The 20820-nt window shown below is 40.2% G+C and overlaps 1 protein-coding gene across 1 annotated transcript; it reads right to left on the bottom strand.

The window, feature by feature from the left end:
* Positions 1–950: 950 nt before the first annotated feature.
* RGR (retinal G protein coupled receptor) lies at positions 951–17716 on the bottom strand. The gene is made up of 7 exons (XM_018081566.1): positions 17581–17716; positions 15126–15282; positions 13366–13487; positions 4427–4580; positions 3783–3900; positions 2218–2331; positions 951–1294 (listed from the first exon to the last, which is right to left on the bottom strand). Exons 1-7 carry the CDS (start codon positions 17657–17659, stop codon positions 1151–1153), a joined length of 888 nt encoding a protein of 295 aa, XP_017937055.1. The 5' UTR covers positions 17660–17716; the 3' UTR covers positions 951–1150.
* Positions 17717–20820: the final 3104 nt, after the last annotated feature.

The following is a 20820-nucleotide window of genomic DNA, read 5'->3' as shown; positions in this document are numbered from 1 at the left end:
TCACTGTCAGTGCTTGGAAATGAACCATATGATTCCTGTAAGTATCAATTAGGTTTGGCTTTTTACATACAATCTCTCATAATCTGTGTCACACATATTTTTTAACAAATGGGTCATTCTGAGGCACATCTTGTAGTAACAGGCAACATCAACCGACAGTTTCTCATCCCATAGGCAATATGAGCAACATGAGCAAATACAAGTGTTTAAAATGTATTTTAAAATTTAGAATACATATAAATTCTGCTAATTATAAAATAAATGACTTTTTAATTGCTCAGACTCTTCAGTCACAACTGATTCAGTGATTGTTCTCACTCATGTAGATCATAGGGGAATTTAATGGCAGATGTGAAGTTAATTTTTATCCTTATGACATTTTAGAACAGAAACTGACTCATATCTCCCTTTAGTTTTTGCTCAATGTTCAACAAAAAGATGAATGTTTTTTATGATGGACTATAAGCATTTTATTGTCCTAGTAAGTAGCAGCTGCAAAATCTGATGCAGTTTAGTGTGTGATAAAGCTGAATGTCACACAGTGATTCATTTGAATAGGAGCCAAGCTAATATTCCTTACTGGGGTAACATGCCTGCTAAAATGTTTTTATGGAAGTAGGATATCAGATTCATGATGGAAATTTGGGAACTCCCATTTTGGAGGCATTGAAAATGAGTTGTTCAGATGAACAAGGTATTTATACAGACATGTGGTGTAATACTGGATACTGGTTTAATCTTTTAGTAATCCAGACATTACCATATGGACAAACTGCACAGATTGATCTGATGAGGCCTCACTGGATAAATGAATATCCTGCTTCAGTTAATTTGCTGAGCTTTTACGTTAGCTTTTATCAGGAGAAAAAAAAAATGCTTTCCAGCACATAGTTTATTTGCAGTGACATATAAAATGAGACTGATGACAATCAACACAGATTTAAGGCAGCTTGTTTGACAAGCAGCTCCTGATGGTTTGGACAGTTATCTGGAGGGCTTTCTTTTTGTACTTCATTGTTTGTAGCCAATACACAGCCTTTCCAATGTGGAACCACCTTTGCACATACATATCAGAGAATGCACACAGTTTTCTCCAGCATTTTGCTTTCACTGATGTACCTGCAATAATTTTGCTTAATGCCATAATGGGTTATTTAGTTTTGTTATCAACCTCTGCTTTCTCAATCTTCTGTCCTGTGAGGAACTGCCATATTCCTCCTCTGTAGTTCTCATTTCCCAGGGCATATACGAAGGCATCCACCGTTGGCGCAGCCTTGGCAACAAGGGCAGGAATCTGTCGTGAGACACAATATTTATTAATAGCAAAATGCACTGAGGAGCCAGTTGGCTGATTTCAGCCTAGGTTCAGTTTCCCTTTACCAAAAAAATGCCTGTCTCCAATGGTAGTACTGTGCTACCCCCAGAAAGATGAGAAGTAAAAGCAAGTTGGTTGGTTGGAAGTCCTTGCTCCAGAAATTATAGTCCCCGGGTGAAAGAATTTAGATTGTTATTGCTTGAAACAGGGATATTTCAGTTGAGAGTGGATACAAACACTTAGGAGGAGTGAAGGCTGTGCCATGGACACCTTCTGATGAATAAATGGGCTGATGTTGCTAATGCATTTTATGTGGGATAACGAATACAGTAATGAATTTGGTGACCTGCAGCTGGGCTGATTCTTGGGGACTGAATGAAAGTTGAAAGGTTTCATATGATATTACTGAGTCCCAGAGGTGGTTTTGGAGCCAAGACTCGTAGAATAAAGGGGAAAGAGGAGGCAGCATAACCTTAGGAGAGATCAATTACAACTTTCTTGAGGACGGCGAAGTATTAGAAACATGAATGAGACAATCAGTCTCTTCAAAACTGAAAATTTTGAGCTGGTACTTGACTTTGGGAAGGACACAAAAAGCTCCTACACACCATGAAGCAGAACAGGCTACAGACCCCTGACTGCTGAAGAAAAAAAATCCCTGACTTCCCAAATTTCTGCTTGATCAAAGCAGTAATGCACTGCTTGTTATATCACTGTGCTTAGCTGCTTTCCCTTGAAAGTGGTAGATGAACAGAATGCTTTGAGGAAAAGATCTACTTCATGTATATGTGTTTTAACAAGTAAACCCAGTTGTGAGTAAATTGGCATTGTTCCATAGGAACAGAGAGAGGGGAGTAAGGAGAATGTCACTGTCTGGATTCCTCCGGGCGGCACAGACGTACCATGCGGTATTTGGCTGGAATGAACATCACATCCTCCACTGCTGCATAGGAGCATAGAAGGCAATAGGGACCCCAGCAAATGAACAGTGTCTTCAGTGGTAAACCAGTGTTAAACTGAAAAACAAGAGCAATAAATTCCTTTGCGTTTCACAATCACACCCTGCACCAAATGGATGGGAGAGGTTTGTGTTCAGCAGCAGGAGAGGATCAGCCAACAGGATGTGTGACCCCACTGCTGCTCTGCCTCCAGGGCTGCCTGTGCAGTGGGCACAAAGCCCTGTTCCAGGTGTGGGTGGGGAGTGGCAGAGGTGGCAAAATACCTTGTGGGAGATCAGTTAAATCAGAATGTGTTCTAGATATGGAAGCCAAGGCCAGTAATTGCAGCTGAAGGGATAAAACAATGTGAAAATTTAAAAACAGGTAAAATTGCTGACTTCTTAGATGGTCTTGCAGACAAATAAACTGTATGAAGCCACTGCTCTGGCAGTGCAACAGATGGATGCAGTGGCTACGTTGTGGTAGCAGGATTCCTCTGTCCTTTATGCTGGGGCCCTATCCATGGTGTTCATGGTCAGCTGTTTCCAAGTATCTTAAAAGTATTAATGACTAGAGAAACAATAATTTCATCCCTAAATTTTCTTCATTGTAACTTGTCTGCACAACTATAGACTATCGTAAGAAAGAAATCACATGCATGTAAACTCACTGAAAAAAAAGCTAATAGACATAATGTTCACTGAGATTTATTCAAGAAATATGTTGAGGGCACATGTATTTATTCCAGTCAGCTACAAACCAGTCTGCCTGACTGTCTCTTTGCTGATATAACACTCCCCTTGAGAACTAACTGTCTTTACTGAGTGCAGGGGTCGGGCTGTGCCCACCAGCCATGCACAATGCCCCAGACTGTATGGCCTGCACCTAAGGAAACAACTCATATAATCACCACATTCCCATAAAACTGCCATGCACAAACCTTTGTTTTCAGCTCATAAAGATTTCTGAATTTCCTCAGCCAACTGAAAACACAATGTGTATGGGAAGGCCCTTTTCCCCCCATGGGGTGCCTCCGTGTTTCCTTTCAGAGCTGTAGTTCTGTCTGACTTCCTCAGTGATAAGCTAAGGGCTTGTAGCAAAGCAGGAAATAACAATCCTTCCTGAGCTAAATTTCTCTGGATAAATATTGATATGCTTTTGGCAAATATTCTGTGTTAATTTTGTGAGGAGAGTTGGACCAGTGTTGATGGAGGGAAATCCTCAGGATCACTGGTCCAACTCCCTCTTTGATGGGGAACTGTTTACAGCACTAGGTTGGGGCAGATGTGACCATCTGGTAAAATGTTGAAATCTCTAAGAATAATGTTTCCATGAACTTACTAAGTGGCCCTATCCTGTGTTGCACTACCCTCCTACTCAAGTAGCACTGGGGAGTCAGCACAGAAGGAGCTGAACCAAAGCCTTTGTGAAAGAAATAGTTTTTTTTTTTTTTTTTCAAGGACTTTGCCTCTACTGGATGTTGCCCTATTTTGGCAAGGTGATTGCAGGGGCTGAGGGAACTTTCTTACCTTATAGTTCCCACTTTTCCTGAACTTTTGGTGTATGGACTGATAGGCCGTCAGCATGATGAAGCCCGGGACCAGGAAATTGAAAGTAGCCATAGAAAAAAGGTATGTGGCATAGTTTCTGGAAAAGGTGAGGAGGGGAAAAAAAAGAGGTCGTTAATTCCTGTCTAATGTATCTATGTAAACTTGCTGTTAGTATTTACCAACTTGTATTTTTAAGATTGCTAAAACCAGTTTTGTCAGCATTTGCTGACGGGCAGTTAAGCTGTGCCATGCTGTTGTGTGGGATGAATAATACTGTAGAAAATTACAACAGGTATTTGCTTTCTAAACCCAAACAACCCTACAGTCCAGACATTTGCGCTGGACTGTATAAACCCAAAACCCCTTTGAAAGAGGTTTAAGTCCTAAACACAGAAAAGATGCTCCCTTATAGATGAGCAAGGGAGTAGCAGAAAAATGAGCACCAGCCTCTCCCCCAGAGGAAGCTGTTCTCAGATGTCACCATGCAAGTCAAGGCAACCTTTGGGAGGGACATCTGCTCCAGCAGCAGTGATGGGGGACAGCAGCTTTGGTGTGCTGCCGAGGCCACCCTGGGGGATGGCAGCCTCCAGCCCACCCCTCTGGGAGCTGGCCCTGGCCCTCACCTGTCCCCTTTGCTGTAGTCCAGGGTGCAGCAGGTTCGGAGGGGTTCGTAGTCGTACTCCCCCCACCCCAGCAAGGGCATCACGGCCCAAAAGGCAGCAAACAGCCATGCAAACACTATCATGGAGATGACCGTGCTCCACTGCAGCCTGCTCCCTGTGGGAAGAGAAAAGGGAATCTCCATAATCCAAACAAAACCACTGGGAAAAGCTGTCTGGCCTTGGGCCTCAGGCAGAAACAAACAGCTGTCTGTTTTGCACCCTGAAGCTGACCTGTGTCTGGAGGAATCAGTCTGGCATAAAATATGAAGGAAGCTTTTAGACTTTAGGAAATAGCAAACTGTACTTCTCTTTTGTGTGCCTTACTTAGACAAATGCTGTATTGCTGCTTAGCTTTGTACCACACTGGAGATACAGCTGCTGTTATTAACCTTATATTCTTGTGTTTTGGGAAAGTGTTTAAAGACTCAGGTGAGGCAAAGAGTAGAATGAACAGGGTGATGCAATAAATAGTGTTTGAAGAACTAGAGTCCCATTGCAGGGTGTGGATCAGATTAGAAATGTGACTCTGCACACACTCCCCAGCCCCTGCCTACTTCCTTCCTGCCTGGCTGGGAGTGCAGGGCACACGTGGATATCAAATATACTCTGTTCTAAAACTGCTATTCATCGATATATATATGAATATATACACAAAACCTGACAACAGATCTCATTCTAAAAATACTACTGAACAAGTAATTTTGCCCTTAAGATCATTGCTTAGCCTGGAACAGGAAATGTGAAGCTCAGCACTAGTGATTTTTTTTTCTAATTTTATAATAAAAATGTTCACTTGTGCCTATCTCACTTGGTTTCATAAAATATCACAGAATAGGTCAATGGATGAAATGAAGGACTAGAAACTTCAGAAGACACAGGAAGTATTTCTTCATGGAGAGGCAGGCAGGCCTCCTTGCTACTGCAGGATATTGTGTTAGTCTTGCTGCTTGCGTGTCAAAAGGTCTGGATAATTTTGTTATGGAGGCTAATGTCTGTCGTCATGGCCGTGCTGAATAATCCATGACGCCAGCTGCACCGGCAAGGAGAACGGTGACTTTCCCCACTGCTCCTTTCTAATCAAATCTCCCATTAGGGAGAAGTAATGATGTAATTTTCGCTGAGGTTGGGAAGCAATCTTTTTGTCTGCCCTTAACAGCAGCATCATGACAACAGGCAGGAAGATTCAGCCAGTTCTGACCTTTCTCAGAAGGGACTGGGGATAAGGTGTGTGAGGTGAGGCCCTGCCATGGGGTCAGATGTGGCTGACTCATGGGTGGAGAGCATATGGGGCCACACAAACTGGGGGTCTCTATAAGGTGGCAGCTCCAGGAAAGACCACAAACTCCACAGTAGCTATTTTGAGTGGTAATGTCCTTGTATATTTTAAAGAAGGAAAATAAAGTGAGTTTGTTAGTGAAACTGTCCTTTTACAGGGATGCTGGTTATACCTCTGTGCTTTTTCTTATCTTCCACAGGTTCTTCAGGGAAAAGAATTAGAGTTTGAATTGCACTAAAAATCAACTTGGAAAATTTGTTTGGTGCAGGTGTTCAAAAATTAGTCGTGGAAAAGAACAGGTGTACACATTTCAATTTAAATACCAGGAAAAAAGGTAAAGAATATCCTTTTTATAAATACTCTGTTTTAATATGGTAGTTACAAAAAAAATTGATTTTTTTTGTAATTTAAAACATTATTTTGTAATAATTGCTAGTGAAGAATTATTAATGACTGATATCTGTCTTTCATATGATTCCTACATAGAAGATATATCTTGGTTCAAAAGCTTAAATATTGCTTTGTAATACTGACATAATATGACTCTAGAATTACATAGATGAAAATAAAAGAATAGGTTTTGATTTAGGGAACTAGCAATACAAGTAAAACTTTTTAGTTACTTGTAATTATTCGTAATCTCTCTGTTTCAAATAAGCAAAGTAGCTTAAGCTGTATCTTTCTTAAGTGAGTGCAATTTAGGTATATGCTCAAACAAGCATCCAAGATGTCCATTTGTGTTCTACATAGCAGTTCTTGTATCTTGGCTTTACACAACTGTAACTTGAAATTCAACCGGGACAAAGCTTATTACATAAGCTGTCAGCTTTGCTTTGTGTTTTACATATTCTAGCAGCGTTTTAAAGGCATTATCAAAAGCAACTGCACTGAAACCTGGATCTGAATTGTGTATCTTTTAAAACAAGCTTATGCCAAAAGCAGCTTTATTGCTTTGGGAATAAAATTTTGTAAGTGGTAAGCCCTCTGGTATTCTGAAAAAACCCTGAACTAAATCCTGTGGGGTTTTTGATTCTCAGCAGTTTTTGTAAAATAGTTAATATCAGTTACTTTTTGTGGTATCTTGTGGCAGAAATTTTGTTCTCTTTTTGTCCCATCCCTTCACTTCATGAACTGCTGCAGTATTGTGAAGGTTTCAAAGCACGATAGGCCCTGACTGAGGCACTCTGATGGCACCGGGTCCTGGTCACACACCAGCACCTTATGGATCTTTGCATGTAACAAAAAGACCCTTGCATTGATTTAATCAGATATAATCCCACCTTCCCTGCTGTCATCTTGCACAGAAAAACTGGAGAAACTCTTGCTCCCCTGTCTGCAACCACCTGTGGGATCTTTCGTGGTGCCCAGTCTCTTGGTGCCACATCTTTCCTCTGGCCTGTGTGCTTCCAGCTGGGCTACGTGCAGGCAACAAGAGAGTTGTGAGGCCTCATGCTGAAATGGCTTTCAAGTATTTTCTATCAAGAGTGGCTTTAATGAAGATTGCCATGTTGAGTTCTTTAATGGGAAAAGTGCAGCCCATAGAACACTCCAGGGGAAACCACCCCGTGCTTGTGGCTGGCAGTGCCCTGCCTCAGTTCCCTCCACCCTGGGGAGCCCACATGCCTGGCAGGGCTCTGGGAGCTCAGCAAGGCACCACTTCTCATTTTTCATTAACTTGCTATTTTTTCCTCTTTATTTTCCTAAATTTTGCTTTAATGTTTGTGCCTTTTCTATGAAAAAACTCTAAGAAAAAGTTTATTTTAGTTACTTTTCCACATATGTTAGGGATCACCATTTTCTTATTAGATGTAGAATAGAGGACTATGCAAAAATGGAGTCTGGCCCCAGGCATGTCTTTACAGCCTGCCTTTGGAAATCTCATCTGGGGCTGAGTTCCTCTATTCTCTCTCCTCACACTTAAGGAATCCTATTTTGGAGACTGGAAGAGAGAATCAGAACTAACACAATTAAGTTTTTCCTTTTGGCTTTAACCTTTTGCAAAATGAGATTAATGGTGAAGCAGACCTGGTGAAATCAGCTGCTTGTTGACCCTTCAGAAAATATTTACTCGCACATTAAAAGCAGCTAAAAATGTATGAATGTAAAAGTATAGAAGCTTGATATTATTGTAGTTTTACCCGGAAAAAAATACTTTCAGTACAAGAACAGTGAAAGAATTGTGATTGGTTCACGTGGCAAAAATGTCCTCCCCTGAGAAGGCTGACAGTAAGAGCCTAGGTGGAAAGCAGTTTGGTTGTTTTTGTGCACAGCAGGCCACTGCTTTACTTTAAATGACTTTTTTGGGCCTGATAAAATTTAACATAATAGCTGTGTAGGTCCTAATTCAATTAAATGTCTAGGCATGGAGTTCAGCGTATGCTTACAGATATAATTCCTAATTAGGGCCCAGTGCTTGCAGTTTGGTCCTATTAAGTCTAATCACTCTTGTGCTCTGACTTTCTCCCTTTGAAAAGCAAAAGTAAAGCTTCTCTTTTCCATATAGTGCAATATAAATACAGGGGATTTCAGATGGCTTCTGTAATTGCTTTGGGACAGAACAAGGTCACTCTCATAAACAGAACCCTCCCCCCATCATTCAAAGATTACTAAAATTCTGATGTCAAGAGCTTAAATTTTAGAAAGTGCTAGATAGAGCATGGGATATTCATCCTTTTGATTATGATGGCCAGTATTTGGTGGCATAACCATAAACTCTATCTCCATCTTTAGTTTGAGGGAACGTTTATGAATGTAGATTTTTTTTTTTTAAGATTTATGATTTTTTTAAATGTTTAGCTGATTTTCACAGAAAGAACAAAAAATACATCACCGACCCAGTGGCTGCCTTTCAGCTAGATTTCAGCCTGCTGTTCAAAGGGAGTTTCTCAATCAAAATGTGAACAGGATTTTCTATGATGGACAGAAAAAAGTTTGTTTTCCTCATTCTTGCAAATGGTTTAGTTATAATAGCTGTATAATATTAAGTTATGATATATTCCAGAACAACATGGCTTGTACCAGACTTCATGGCATGCAGCACTTAAGATTAGAAAGTTCTCAAAGACGAAGATATTTGAAAGTCTTATAAGCAAAAATATGTATCAGTCATAAGTAAAGTAGGTGTTAGTACCTACTTAATCTGCTTTGCAAAAAGCACCAGTCACTGGTGCTCACAAGTACTCATTTCTTGTAGAAATAAGAAAGCTGCAATGCGTAATAGCTTATTTTGTGCATATTATTAGAAAAAGCTCTTTAAAATAACCTAATTAAGGGATTTTTTTACTCCATTGATTTTTTTTATTTTTTTTTTTTTGCTGTGGTTCTCCATGATCATAGAGCTGTTCTAGTGATTACCTCCTGCTTCAGCGAAAAATGCAAGATCTATATAAACATTGACATTTTGTCAGGGAAAACTAATACAGGTGCAAAACTAGATGAAGGCAATGTGGCAGGGTGGCTGCAGTAGATGTGACATGAGTTAAGGATTTGCTCCTAATTTGACAGAGCTGACAGCTGAAATTGGAACAAATGGTAGTTTGGTAATTTTTGAATACTGATATAACAATCCAGATTTCCTTGAATGTTAAGGATTAGATAAAACTCACTGCAATTCTACTTCTTGAAATTGAATACTGCTGTGAAATCCCTGCTAGTTTTATTCATATTTTCTTTTGTAGTATAGACAGAAGTAATGACATAAATCACTTCAGATTTTCCATTTCCCCCTAATTCTTAAATGCAAGTATAAAATCTTCTAGATTTTTTTTTCTTTCCTTTTAAAACTGTAACTGTACTTATGAAAGGGAAAAAACTGACCAGGATCCTTCCCCTCTCCACAAACTTCTGGTGGCAGTGTGACACCTCCTTACCAAAATGAATAATGTGCTTGATTGAGATGCCTTCAGCAAGGACATCTCTGTGGTAGGTGACTGCCTGCTATCCAGGTCACTGATCCCCTGGGATCTGCACCAGCTGCCCTCTGCCTGCCTGATCCCAGCTCCAGAGAGGCCTCCCAGGCTGCTGCCTCTTTCCTCCCCTGTTATGTTAACGTAATTCAGGACATTTTTCTTTTCTGAATGGCCAAGGAGGGAGAACTGTAATGTCTGCCTTGATATAAACTGTCACCCTCTGTCCTGAATGCTTGGCTGCTGACAGACAACTTCCTCAGAGTTTGCCCTTTCCTTCTTCACTGTCAGGTGCTAACATAAAACTACTTCTGTTTTCTTCTTTTCCCCTTAATGATCAAATTTTGAAATACAATTTTATCTGGTTTTCCATCTTGCTGGTGATTGACATTGACACTCTTCATATTTCCCTGCCTTTTCTCCTCTTACTGCATACTTTCAGGCTATTTCTTTGGTTCTCTTCTCCTTGCTGTGAACAAAGCACCTCATAGGCCCCAAAGCTACATTTAGGGGATGAAAAGATAGTTGCCCAGTGTGGTTGCTTGACAGAAAAAAACCAAAAGAGGGCAGAGTAAAATATCTTGAAACTCTACCTTCTCTATCACGTGTGGTGGTAATACTATTTTCTTCCTCATGCCAGTTAATATCAACCTCACTTCTGAAGAGTGACTCCTCTAGTTATCAATACACTCTAAAGGCTAGCACTTTGTCACTGAGGGTTGTACTGACTGCCAAATTTAAAAACTTGTTTGTTTTCAGAATGCTGGTGAGCAAATTTGTGTTATTGGCATCCAGAATGGCTGTAAAGTCCCAAATTTTCCTATCATCATAGTAATCTCTCACATTCCTGTCAGCCCCTTCTTCCTCAGAAATACGGATATTGGATAATCCAGTGTCAAGATGAGGAATGCTACAGCAAAGCTTTTCTTGGGAAACTGTTAGGACATGACAAAAAAATCGGAGATGATGTAATTGAGTTTGGAAGGATTATCATTTCCTGGCTAATGAAGATACAAGGTTGATAGCTTTGTTTTTTAGGCAAAGGTGTTTTGTACCTTCTGTACAGGCATGCAACGTGCACCAGTGTCAACAGGAGTTTCATGTATGGATTGAGAACACAGTATAGCCTGCAGGCTTGATATAGCATGTCTGTGAAATATGAGTTAATCTTCCTTGCAATCAGCATGTGAAGGATGCAACTAGAAAGGGCTGGTTTTACTGGAGTAGCCCCAGGGCCTGAGCACCTTCTGGGTTTTAGGTTTTGTTGTTCAAAGTGTTCACTGTAGCAGCCATGTTTGGCCATCAGTAAGTAACAATTTGAGCAAAGTAAAGAAGTTTGTGCCCTTAGGGTCTCTCTGCCTGTGCTCTTAATGTAGTGTGTGCTCATGACTGGAGGAAGTCATGGCACAAAGGCATTAAAGTCAATGTTGCAGAGAGCAAAATGTCTTTCCAAGACATGCTTATTTTCAGGCTCTCTCTTGTAAAATACAGATGCTGCTCTTCTAGCTCCAAATGCATTTTGATGTCCAAGGGGTGTTAGTATGGATTTAGCTTACAGCCTGCTTTTTTGGGGTCCTTTATGTAGACATGAAAAAAAGAATTTCCTTGCCTGAGTTGAATTCCTGCAAGAGTTGCAGAACAAAAAATTGGCAACCTTTTCACCTCAACAGGATCATCAGATTGAATATATTCCCTGTGTGGTTTGGGAGTGTTTCACCATTTGCTGCTTTAATCACATGGAGGCTGTGCCTGAAAGGTTGTGTGGATGCTAACAGAGGAGGGCATTGAAGCACTGCAGCTCAGCAGTTTCTTCCCCAACAAATGTCTACAATTTCCTTTAGAAAATGTTATGTGAAGTGGTCTGAGCAACCTGTGCTTTATCACAAGAAAAGGAGGGTTGAATTTGTCTATCAACATCGCCAAAGAGACACAGCTTTTTTTGAGAACAGTGTGGTTACATGAGGTGTTCTGGATTCCTCATTCTTCTAGAAAAAAACAGGCTTTAGCAGGAAACATAAAAGCTGCATATCTACATGGGAGGACCTCATCTGTTTCTCCCAGACGGCAGAGCTCCCACATGACTGCCAAAATGGCCAAAGAGTGCAGATTAGGGCATTTCAAACATTGCTGAGTGCCAGGATGCCAAGAAACATAGATCAGTTAAGGTTGGAAAAGACCTTTAAGAGGTTCTCTGTCTTTTCAGAATAGGTTTGTATTTCATATTGTGTCTTCTTCCCTTTTCATAATGAAGGGCATGAAACTGTATACCCTGTGCTTGTCACTCAGTCCCTTCCCAATAACTTTTGAGAACTCTGGCTACTTAGAGTAAACTGGAGGAGGAAGTGGGGACTGACAGGTACTAAGTTGCTGCATTTACTGTGAAAGATGATGTCTGGGGAGAGGTGAGTCCCCATGAAAGCACCCACAGAGCAGTCAGCATGGGTCTATCCTGGCATACAAAAGGAATATCATCCCTGTGCACCGTGTTTTAGTTACAAGACAGCAGGTTTTGCCAGTTCCAGTGCTCACAAGGCTGCCAATTTGTTTTACAGTTGATGATAAAGCCTTTTGCTGTGCTTCCCAACTTCTGGGCTAGCTAAGAGAATGGAGTTATTCTCCTGTACCCACAGCAGTGGCTAGTGCATGGTTGGAGTTCCAGCACAAATCCTAGCAGTCCCTGCAGACACCAAATCCAACTCAGCACCCTAATTCAGCAGACATTTCCACTCTTGGATTGAAATGAATGCACAAATGAAGTATTGCCAAATCCTGGGAGGAAGTTCTGTGATAGAAGTCAAATCCATATATTTGTAAATCCTGTCAATCTCTACTTCTCACCTAAATCAAAAATATTCTTTCATAAGTTGACAAAAAAGGACAAATTTATTTCCATAGGTTGATCTCCCTGTCTAACATTAGATTTCCATTAAATCCAGCTAAGGTGTCAGAGTTAGTTAAAAACTAAATTGCAAGAAAAAAAGAAACAGAAAATGGCCTTCACTAAGAAAAAAACCCCACATGAACACATTCCTGCTCTTATCAATTAGTACTTAAAAATAGCTCTACTGTTTTTATTGAAACTTGCAGATAATTTGTTCCTTGCTTGGGAACAAATGTATCGAGTTCCAGTCCTCATAAGGGGACCTGGAATAAAACATAAACCCCACAAATGTCTCTGGCACCCCAAAATGCCTGTGTGTCACACAAAGGGGCTGCTGAGCTCTGTCTGCCTGATCATGCCTCTGCATGGGCTCTGTTCCAGCTGCTGTCTCTGCAGAGGCAGCTCTCCAGCTACATCAAATTCATCTGTAATTAGTAAACTCTGCATGGGCATAAATATCTGTTTGGTGTGCAGCAGGGTGTTGGATGAAAGCCCAAGGCGAATAGATTTTTCCTCGATGCGAAGGAAAAATTTTGTTTGGGATTTTGTTTTAAAAATCCTTGTGGCTTAAGAGAAATCATGGCAAGAGTGTCATGACTTGGATGTGATCTGGAAGAAGAAATATCTCCTGAAGGTGGTTGTTGGTTGCTCCCTGTATGGGAAGAAGTCCTTTGGAGAAACTGTTTATATTTGCTCTGTCTCTAGTGGGTAAAATAAACAAACTTACGTGTAAGATACACAAATAATAAATATGTGCTTTCTTTGATTCTCAGAAACCCAAGCAAGCTACCTTGTAGCAGAATCGGGGTGGGGTTGCTCAGTAAACTGTGGCCCTTACTTGTACAGTAGTGATGGTATCGGTCCCAGGCGACTGCAGCGCTGCAGTTAATGCTGGCTAGTGCTGTCAGGAAGCCACAGAATCCATGAATTTGACAGCCCTGAGAGCCATAGGGCCAGTATCTGTCAACAAACAAGGAATATGTTAAGAAAATGATAGAGAAAGATGAAGACACGTTTGGAAATTGCATTAACAGAGAGGGTAAAATGATAAGACTGTGCTCGAGCTCTCCAAGAGACATTGTAAAAGATGCTGTTGTGGTTGCCTTTAGATATATGCCAGCATTTTTCTTGCTGTGATGTCTGATACAGTACAGCAGCTATTTCTACTCTTAATACTGAGAAGAAAATATAACCCTGCATTTTTTATTGAAAAGTTGGAGGTTTTAAATTTGAAATCTACATTTCATCCACATACAGTTATCCACATCTTCGAAATTTGTATCCTTTATGAGCAGCCAATTCATCAATGCGTGAAAGTAGCAAATGAATTTTTGAAAGTCAGAGTTCACCATGCAACACAGTACAAAAGCTCACAACAAATAAAAATACTCTCTATAGCCAGACTGAGGTCTCCGATATCTTTGCAGACGTAGAATGAAAAGAAGGAAAAGAACTTCCCAATGTCTTTGCAGACACAGAATGAAAAGGAGCCATGACTTTTTTTTCTTTCTGTGTTCATCTAAACTGACTCTTATGCTTGTAAACACGGCTGTGAGGCAGAAATCTTTGGCAATCTCCTTTCTCATATATTTACAGAACACCAGTGTGATACATAAGAAGACTAGCCCTGGAACAGGAGACAGCTTACTGCTTGAGGGGCTGGGAAACTTGTGGTCCTATTTGAAAGAAAAGGTCCTGCAATGGTTAAAACCAAGCTCATTTTGATGTATTGACCTTGGCTTCTCAGCTCCAGTTCTGTAAAGGCATCTTTATTGACTACAGTTGGACATAAGTGTCTGAAACAAGACTGACCTATATAGGAGGTAAAATATTATTAAATAAGGCCCCATTGGAACTTGTTTACTTGTTAATTTGTAAATACTTTTTATAACCATTAAGAGAGAATAAAGTGGTCACATTCTGGCTTGAAATGCATTTCTGTTTTCAATTAAAGGTCTTTCCAGAGTGTAAAAATATGATACCAAGGTGAAATTATTCATCAGCTATTTTATATAGTGGTGGTGGGTTTTTTGAGTATGATTTGCTTGTGATTTGTTTGTCATAATTATTTACTAAAATGCTTGATATTGTTTCTGTCCTCTGATTAAATGATTGACATGTATGAAAATGTAGAAAAACAATTGTGTCATAACTGATGTGAACTCCCTGGTAACAGATCTGCATTCTAATTTTCCAGAAACTTCTCAAATAAATGCTTTAATGGATAGGTTAATAAAAAAATCCCAAACAGATAAAGACTTGCAGATAAATTTGGGGTCGATCTAGAGGTTTAGTGAAATGGTATTTTGGTATTCAAGTAGCTTCTGTAATGACCGGTAAAGCTGTCTGGTTAAATATCTTCTATAATCAATCTTACACTCTGTCAGTGATTATACACAGTAAAGTTTGCTTTTCTGCTTGCCTGGTAGAACTACAGAGAGTTTCATTTTCCCGTTTCAAACTGAGAGAATAAGAAAGTTGCCTATGTGTTGTGGTAGAGAGATAGAGTCATTTAATTACTTTGATCTCTTACAACTTAAGCTATTAATTTTCATGTGGTTCCTCTGAGCATCCCTTAGGAAAAGCTTTAGGATGTACCTTAGGAAGCTGGAGAAGGCAGCGATGAACGCGTTGATGCAGATCCCGCAGTCAGCCAGCGCAACGCTGACGACCAGCAGGTTGCTGGGCGTTCGGAGCTCTTTGATTTTTCGGAAGGAGAGGATTGTCAAGCCATTCAGACAGAAACCGAGCAGGGCTGAAAGACAGAATTGTTTGGCGTGATTCAACTGGGAATGGAAAACATCTACAGTGATGCTGTTGTTTTCTTTAATGAGGGAACAATAATTACAGTGGAAACTCATGCGCACGCAGGGAATAAATCTGTAGTGGTCGGTCTGCACGCGAGTTACAAAGGCTTTCAGGAGAGAAGTTGGAGGTGACAGCTGAAGCCAATGCTCCAAACTGCATCAGGGATATGGCCAGTCACGTGGAGCAGAAATGGTTTGATCTTACTTGTAATTCTGCTTTTTGTTATAGTAAGAGAAACTGAGTTGTCAGAGTTCATCCAGGGACACATAGTTCAGAGCAAGGGAGATGCAGGGGAGGCAGTTTCAGGGGGGCTGACAGCCAGCATATGCTGCTGGTGTGCACATCTCCAGGCCTGCCTTTGATAGAGAAATGGGTTGTGTTCAATATCAATTATAACATTCTTTTGTGTCTAAGCATAGAAATCCCTCAGCTGTGTTTCAGTCAGCCTGGCTCCCTTTGGGCTTCTGTCTAAGGTTAGCCTACACAGTGCTTGAATCACATCAGCTCAATCTTATTACTGCCCCTCGTCAATAGACTATACATGGAAAGGAATAATCTAATTATGAAAAGCAGTCACTGACAGATTTAAAAAAATAAATAAATGTTGGTCCTCAGACAGAATCATCCAAGCAACCCCAGCTATTCACCCAGCATAGAGCTCTGCCACCCTGAAACCCATTTTTCACTGGTTTAAATTCAAGCTTTGTCCTTTAATGCCCTTTTCAAGGTGACCTGAATTATTTTAGCTCTGATGAGGCTCTGACTCAACATCCAATCTCTAAGTTTCACTTAGATGAGAGACACAGTGTCTTTTTCTTTGTGTTCTTCTTGGAAAAAGAAATTATGTAGCACAGAAAAACTCTATATCCCCTAATTCTGTAAAGTAGTGTAGTTACTTATGCTCATTGTCTTAATTCTGCAGTTACATAAGATGGATGATTTTTTTCTAGTCTAAAATCCTGCTTCTACCTTAATTGCATTAATGGCTGATGGTATAACCATAGTAACAGCTGATGTGTGTTTATTACACAACATATAACAAAATATTTCCAGGAGAAATATTTGGAGCCATTTGAGATCTGCTGTTCTTATTTCCTCCCTGCCAGATTACCTCTCACCCACAGGGTAAAACTGCTGTCAACTCTCCCAAATGCAAAGAAGCCTTTAGGAGAGATATGTTGTGAGCATATTTAGAGTAGAGCTGAAGAGTTATTACTACATCAACTTTTTCTGTCTTTCCCTTGTTTTTTGAAGCCTCAGGCTTCACCACATTCTGCTCTCTTGAAGGTCAGCATGAGTGTACAAAAAGAGAACTTACTAAATTTAAAAATGATAGCTTTGAATTTTCATTTTCAGATCAGCAAATGTGTCCAGTTAATAAAGTAAATGCAACTCTTCCCCATAGCTTTCCTGCAAACTGCACTTACAAGCTGCCACAAAAAATAAAAAGCGGGGTGTTCATCACCTTTCTCTCAGTGAGGGAAGTGAATTAATCTTTAATTATTTAGTTCGATCTGCTAAGTCTGTTGACAAAGAGTTTTACTGCCAATCTGCTGGGCACATTCTGCCTAAAGCCCTACAGAAAATAGTTGTGTTTACTAAATCATACATGTGTTAGACCACATCTAGTTTTAGGTGTCATTTACTTTATTTTAACTTCAAAAGCCGCAGGTCCCTGGCACCCCCTTTGCTAGCTGCCGGTTCCCAGTTTTGTTGCAGTCTCTCAACAAAGTGGCTTATGCCTTAAGAAAAGTCCACATTGGCTAAATGAAATTGATACAGTTTGTTTACTTTTACCCAGCAGCCCTTAATTGCAGCTCTACCAACACAATCTGGATGCGTCCTAAGAGTTCACAGGCTATTTTGGACCTATCGTGTTGGATTATAAGAGAGTCATCACAGCCCACAAAACAAGCAGTCCAAGTTTATTGAGAGATCATCAGTCATTTCAGTATCCTTCCCTTGAGGAAGATAAAATTGTCTTTAAAAGTCAACAACAAAATCTTAACTCCCCAAATCCTGAGAAGTACTTCACTGCCACAACCATGCATAGAGTGCAGATCTTCACGGCAAACAGCTTAGAGCTCCCCTTGATTTATTCAGCAGAAGTACTGGTCATGTGGCCACAGTAACCACGGTCAGTGTACTACAAATGCTGCTGATTATTTCAATTTTTCTTCCCCCTCTCATCACAGATAATAGGGGAAAAAGTCTTACTGCTGCTGAGGTCCCACATCGGACTTACCTTCTACCAGCAGGGCAGTGCCCAGGGCAAACACCTCTATTTCAGTGAAGCCTTCAGGGAGAGGGTGTGGAGTGACCATTCCTATGGCAAATATGTCAGAAGATTTAACCTCTGCCCTCTGTTATAGCTGTAGGGCTGCCTTTTCTCCAGATCTCTCTACTTCCAGTGACCCAGGGCTTCTTAAAGGAGCAGCTCACGTGCAGACACATGCTGTTATTATATAAAAGCTTTGGGGTTTTTACTCCCGCCACTACAATCCCTGCAAGAATGTTATTAATGATGGGACTAGCATCAACCCGCACTCCCCCTTCTCCTGCAAATCGTATTTCAGACACCAGCAAAATGAAAGCATTCATTGCAATTACAACAAGTTCTTTGTAGAGACAAGATTAAAAAACCTGTCCAGTTAATTCTGCAAGACTGGAAAAGAATTAAAGGTTGTGGAACAAAGGAAACGTAATATATAACTGGGAAGTGACCTGAAAAATAGAGGCACTCATTGAGTTGGTAATTAGAGGAAAAGTATGAACTGATAATTTCTGCAGCTTGTAGGTCTTCCCCTCACCCATTTTTTAGGAACTGGCCAGTGCATTTTTGAGGCAATAACTGTTCTGTATAGTAATATATCTCCCCTTTGTAACTGAGACTTAAATTAATATGCACAGTGGCACAGCCTGATTGAAGGCAAACACAAATTACTGATTTTGAACCTTAAACATACAAGGATGTATGTGAGCTGCCCAGTGGTGAGTGCTCACAGGACTTTACTTACTGTCCTTTGAGAGATGTTTGAGGACTGCAGTCGTGTACTGTGGCTCTGGAGTATGTACTATGTGCAGCTTGTCCAACCCCAGCTGACTTCCAACCACACAGTGGATTCGAGATGTAAATGAGACCTTGTCATTTTCCAACAGATTCAACCATTTTCCCTTCATTTGTTGTGCTATTGATTGATTAACTAACTCTTTGAATGCCTGGATCCTGTAGAATGGAAGACAGCAGCTTTCAGATTCCAAGGGAAACAAACAATACTTTTTTAGCTGTACTACTATTATTTATGTAATTTTTAATGCCTGTCCATTAGAAGTGAGCAACTTGGCCATACTTCTAAATTTTTAGCCTACATTTAGAGTAGTGATAGCTATGATAACTACTATATACAGTTGTTTTCTTCTAATGGTACTTCATCCTACCCTTTTTAGTGCATTTTTTTCCTTTTTCTTCACTTCTCATCCTTACTACTTTTCCCCAGACCTACTCATTGCCTTAACAAGCTGCCACTGGCATGATAGTGGCACTACTTTGATGTGTAACTTTCTTCACCCCCACAATTCTAGAGCAAAATGGGAGCAAAAAGGTTGCTGAAGCACAAGGGATGTTGGCTTCCCCCAACTCAGGTCCCACACTGTGCTGACCTGGCTGTTGGTTGATTGAGGGGTCAGGCAGTGTGAATTTGCTCCAGACACAGCCAGAGCCTGTTCAGTTCTCCTGACTACATGGTGGAAGTACATTTACAGTCAGTGGTCTTGGCTGAAGATAGTGGTGGATTTTTTGTGGTTTTTCTGAAAGCTGTGCCTACAGGCTGTGATGCCCAGGAGAACTGATCAGAGCTTCAAGGCTGTTGGGAAACCATCTTGCTGTGCTTTTTTTTTATCTCTGGCATTCAATTTTCAGCTTTTTTTGAGGTAGGTAATCATTTTGATGGATATGCTCTTGCATTTTGAAGTGATTCAGGAGGGCATGATATTTGTTAGGCTATACAGATGTTTGGTTTAAGCAGGGTAAAATTACATTGCACCACATAAATCCATCATTATGTTTGTCTTTCACTCACCTACATGTCTTAATGATAGAGAAGGTGACAACCCTACCTCCTCCTAGCAGGGAAAATGGTTGATCTAAACCTGTGTTTTAATAGTGATCATTGCATGTTCTTGCAAAAAATTAGGGCTAGGTCTTGTAAATGTGCTGTAAATCTTTTTAGTGTGATAGTTCTGAAAGTGGATGGCTCATTGTAACGCTTGTCAACATAGAGCTGCACATCTCTTCTGGACTGGGTATAAAGGACCCAGATATTTGAACTACCCTCATGAGGGTTTTCAGGTGCTTTTAGTTGCCTGCCAAAAGTACTTCACCCTTGCTCCCAAGCAAATCTCCCAAATGTGGACACTGGTAGTTTTGTGGTCTATTTTAAAGTCTGTGGTGCAGACTTTGCTCGTTCCAAAACTAATCTTTCCATGAAAGTAGGCTACTCCCCCAACCCCCTTGGATTTAGCAGATCTTTATTAGGTTGAATATTATGAACTTGTTGGCTGCTTTTCTTCAAGTATCTTAACAATTTCCATGCCTAAACCTTATTTACTTTATTGTTGCAGAGTCTAGTAGCACAAGTCAGTCATAGGCAAACTTTCCAGTTTCGACATCTGACTTAAGTGTAATTGATGTCAACAGGAACTTTATGCATCAGTCTCTCAGTACTTTTTTTTGATGCTGTGTTAATCTGATTTTCTAATGCTACATTGGGATAGTATGGGATAGTATATGGTCCAATATGGCTGCTAAATTAAGTTGTAAAATCAGGTTATAAATGGGTTTCTTCAAGCAAAGAGAAAGTGCAAATAGGGAATAATAATTGAGTTTGAAAGAATCTCCTAATGATAGTTCTTTTTCCAGTTGGTAAAACAAAGCTGCATTCATTTCCTTTCCCTCCTTTTTATGTAAGACATGATGTCACATCATATATTCCTGCGAGGCCAGGGAAAACATGCAAATGATAACAGGTTTGCCAAAGACATTTATTAACTCCCTAAATGATGAAGTTTTTAGTGATCCCTTTCTTATGCACTCTTTTAATAGCTACTCACTGTTTCCAAATTCAGGGGAAGGGTCTTTTGCTCAACCTGATGTTTTCTTGCAACTTTATATTTTGAATTCCCACTGATCTCCTTTCTGCATCAATAAAACATCCATTTCCTTTTTCCAACTGTTGTGGTTTAACCCCAGCCAGCAGCCTCTCACTTAAGAATACTTCACTGGTTACTAATGTTTTTGCAGGGAATATGGAGAAAAAAGTTCTGATAGATTCTTGCCAGATGTCTCCATGGATTTCATAAAACTGTATGGATTTGGTGGGAGCATATTAATCTTTGTTAAATAGCATTGATACAAACACAACAAAAAAAGGTGCAGTACAAAGATAACTGAGCACTCATGCCCTCTGAATTTTCTTCAAGCAATCAA

This window comes from Manacus vitellinus, unplaced genomic scaffold (assembly GCF_001715985.3).
Source record: "Manacus vitellinus isolate BGI_N305 unplaced genomic scaffold, ASM171598v3 scaffold_54_pilon, whole genome shotgun sequence".
Taxonomy (NCBI): domain Eukaryota; kingdom Metazoa; phylum Chordata; class Aves; order Passeriformes; family Pipridae; genus Manacus; species Manacus vitellinus.
This window is presented reverse-complemented; position numbering and strand designations above follow the sequence as displayed.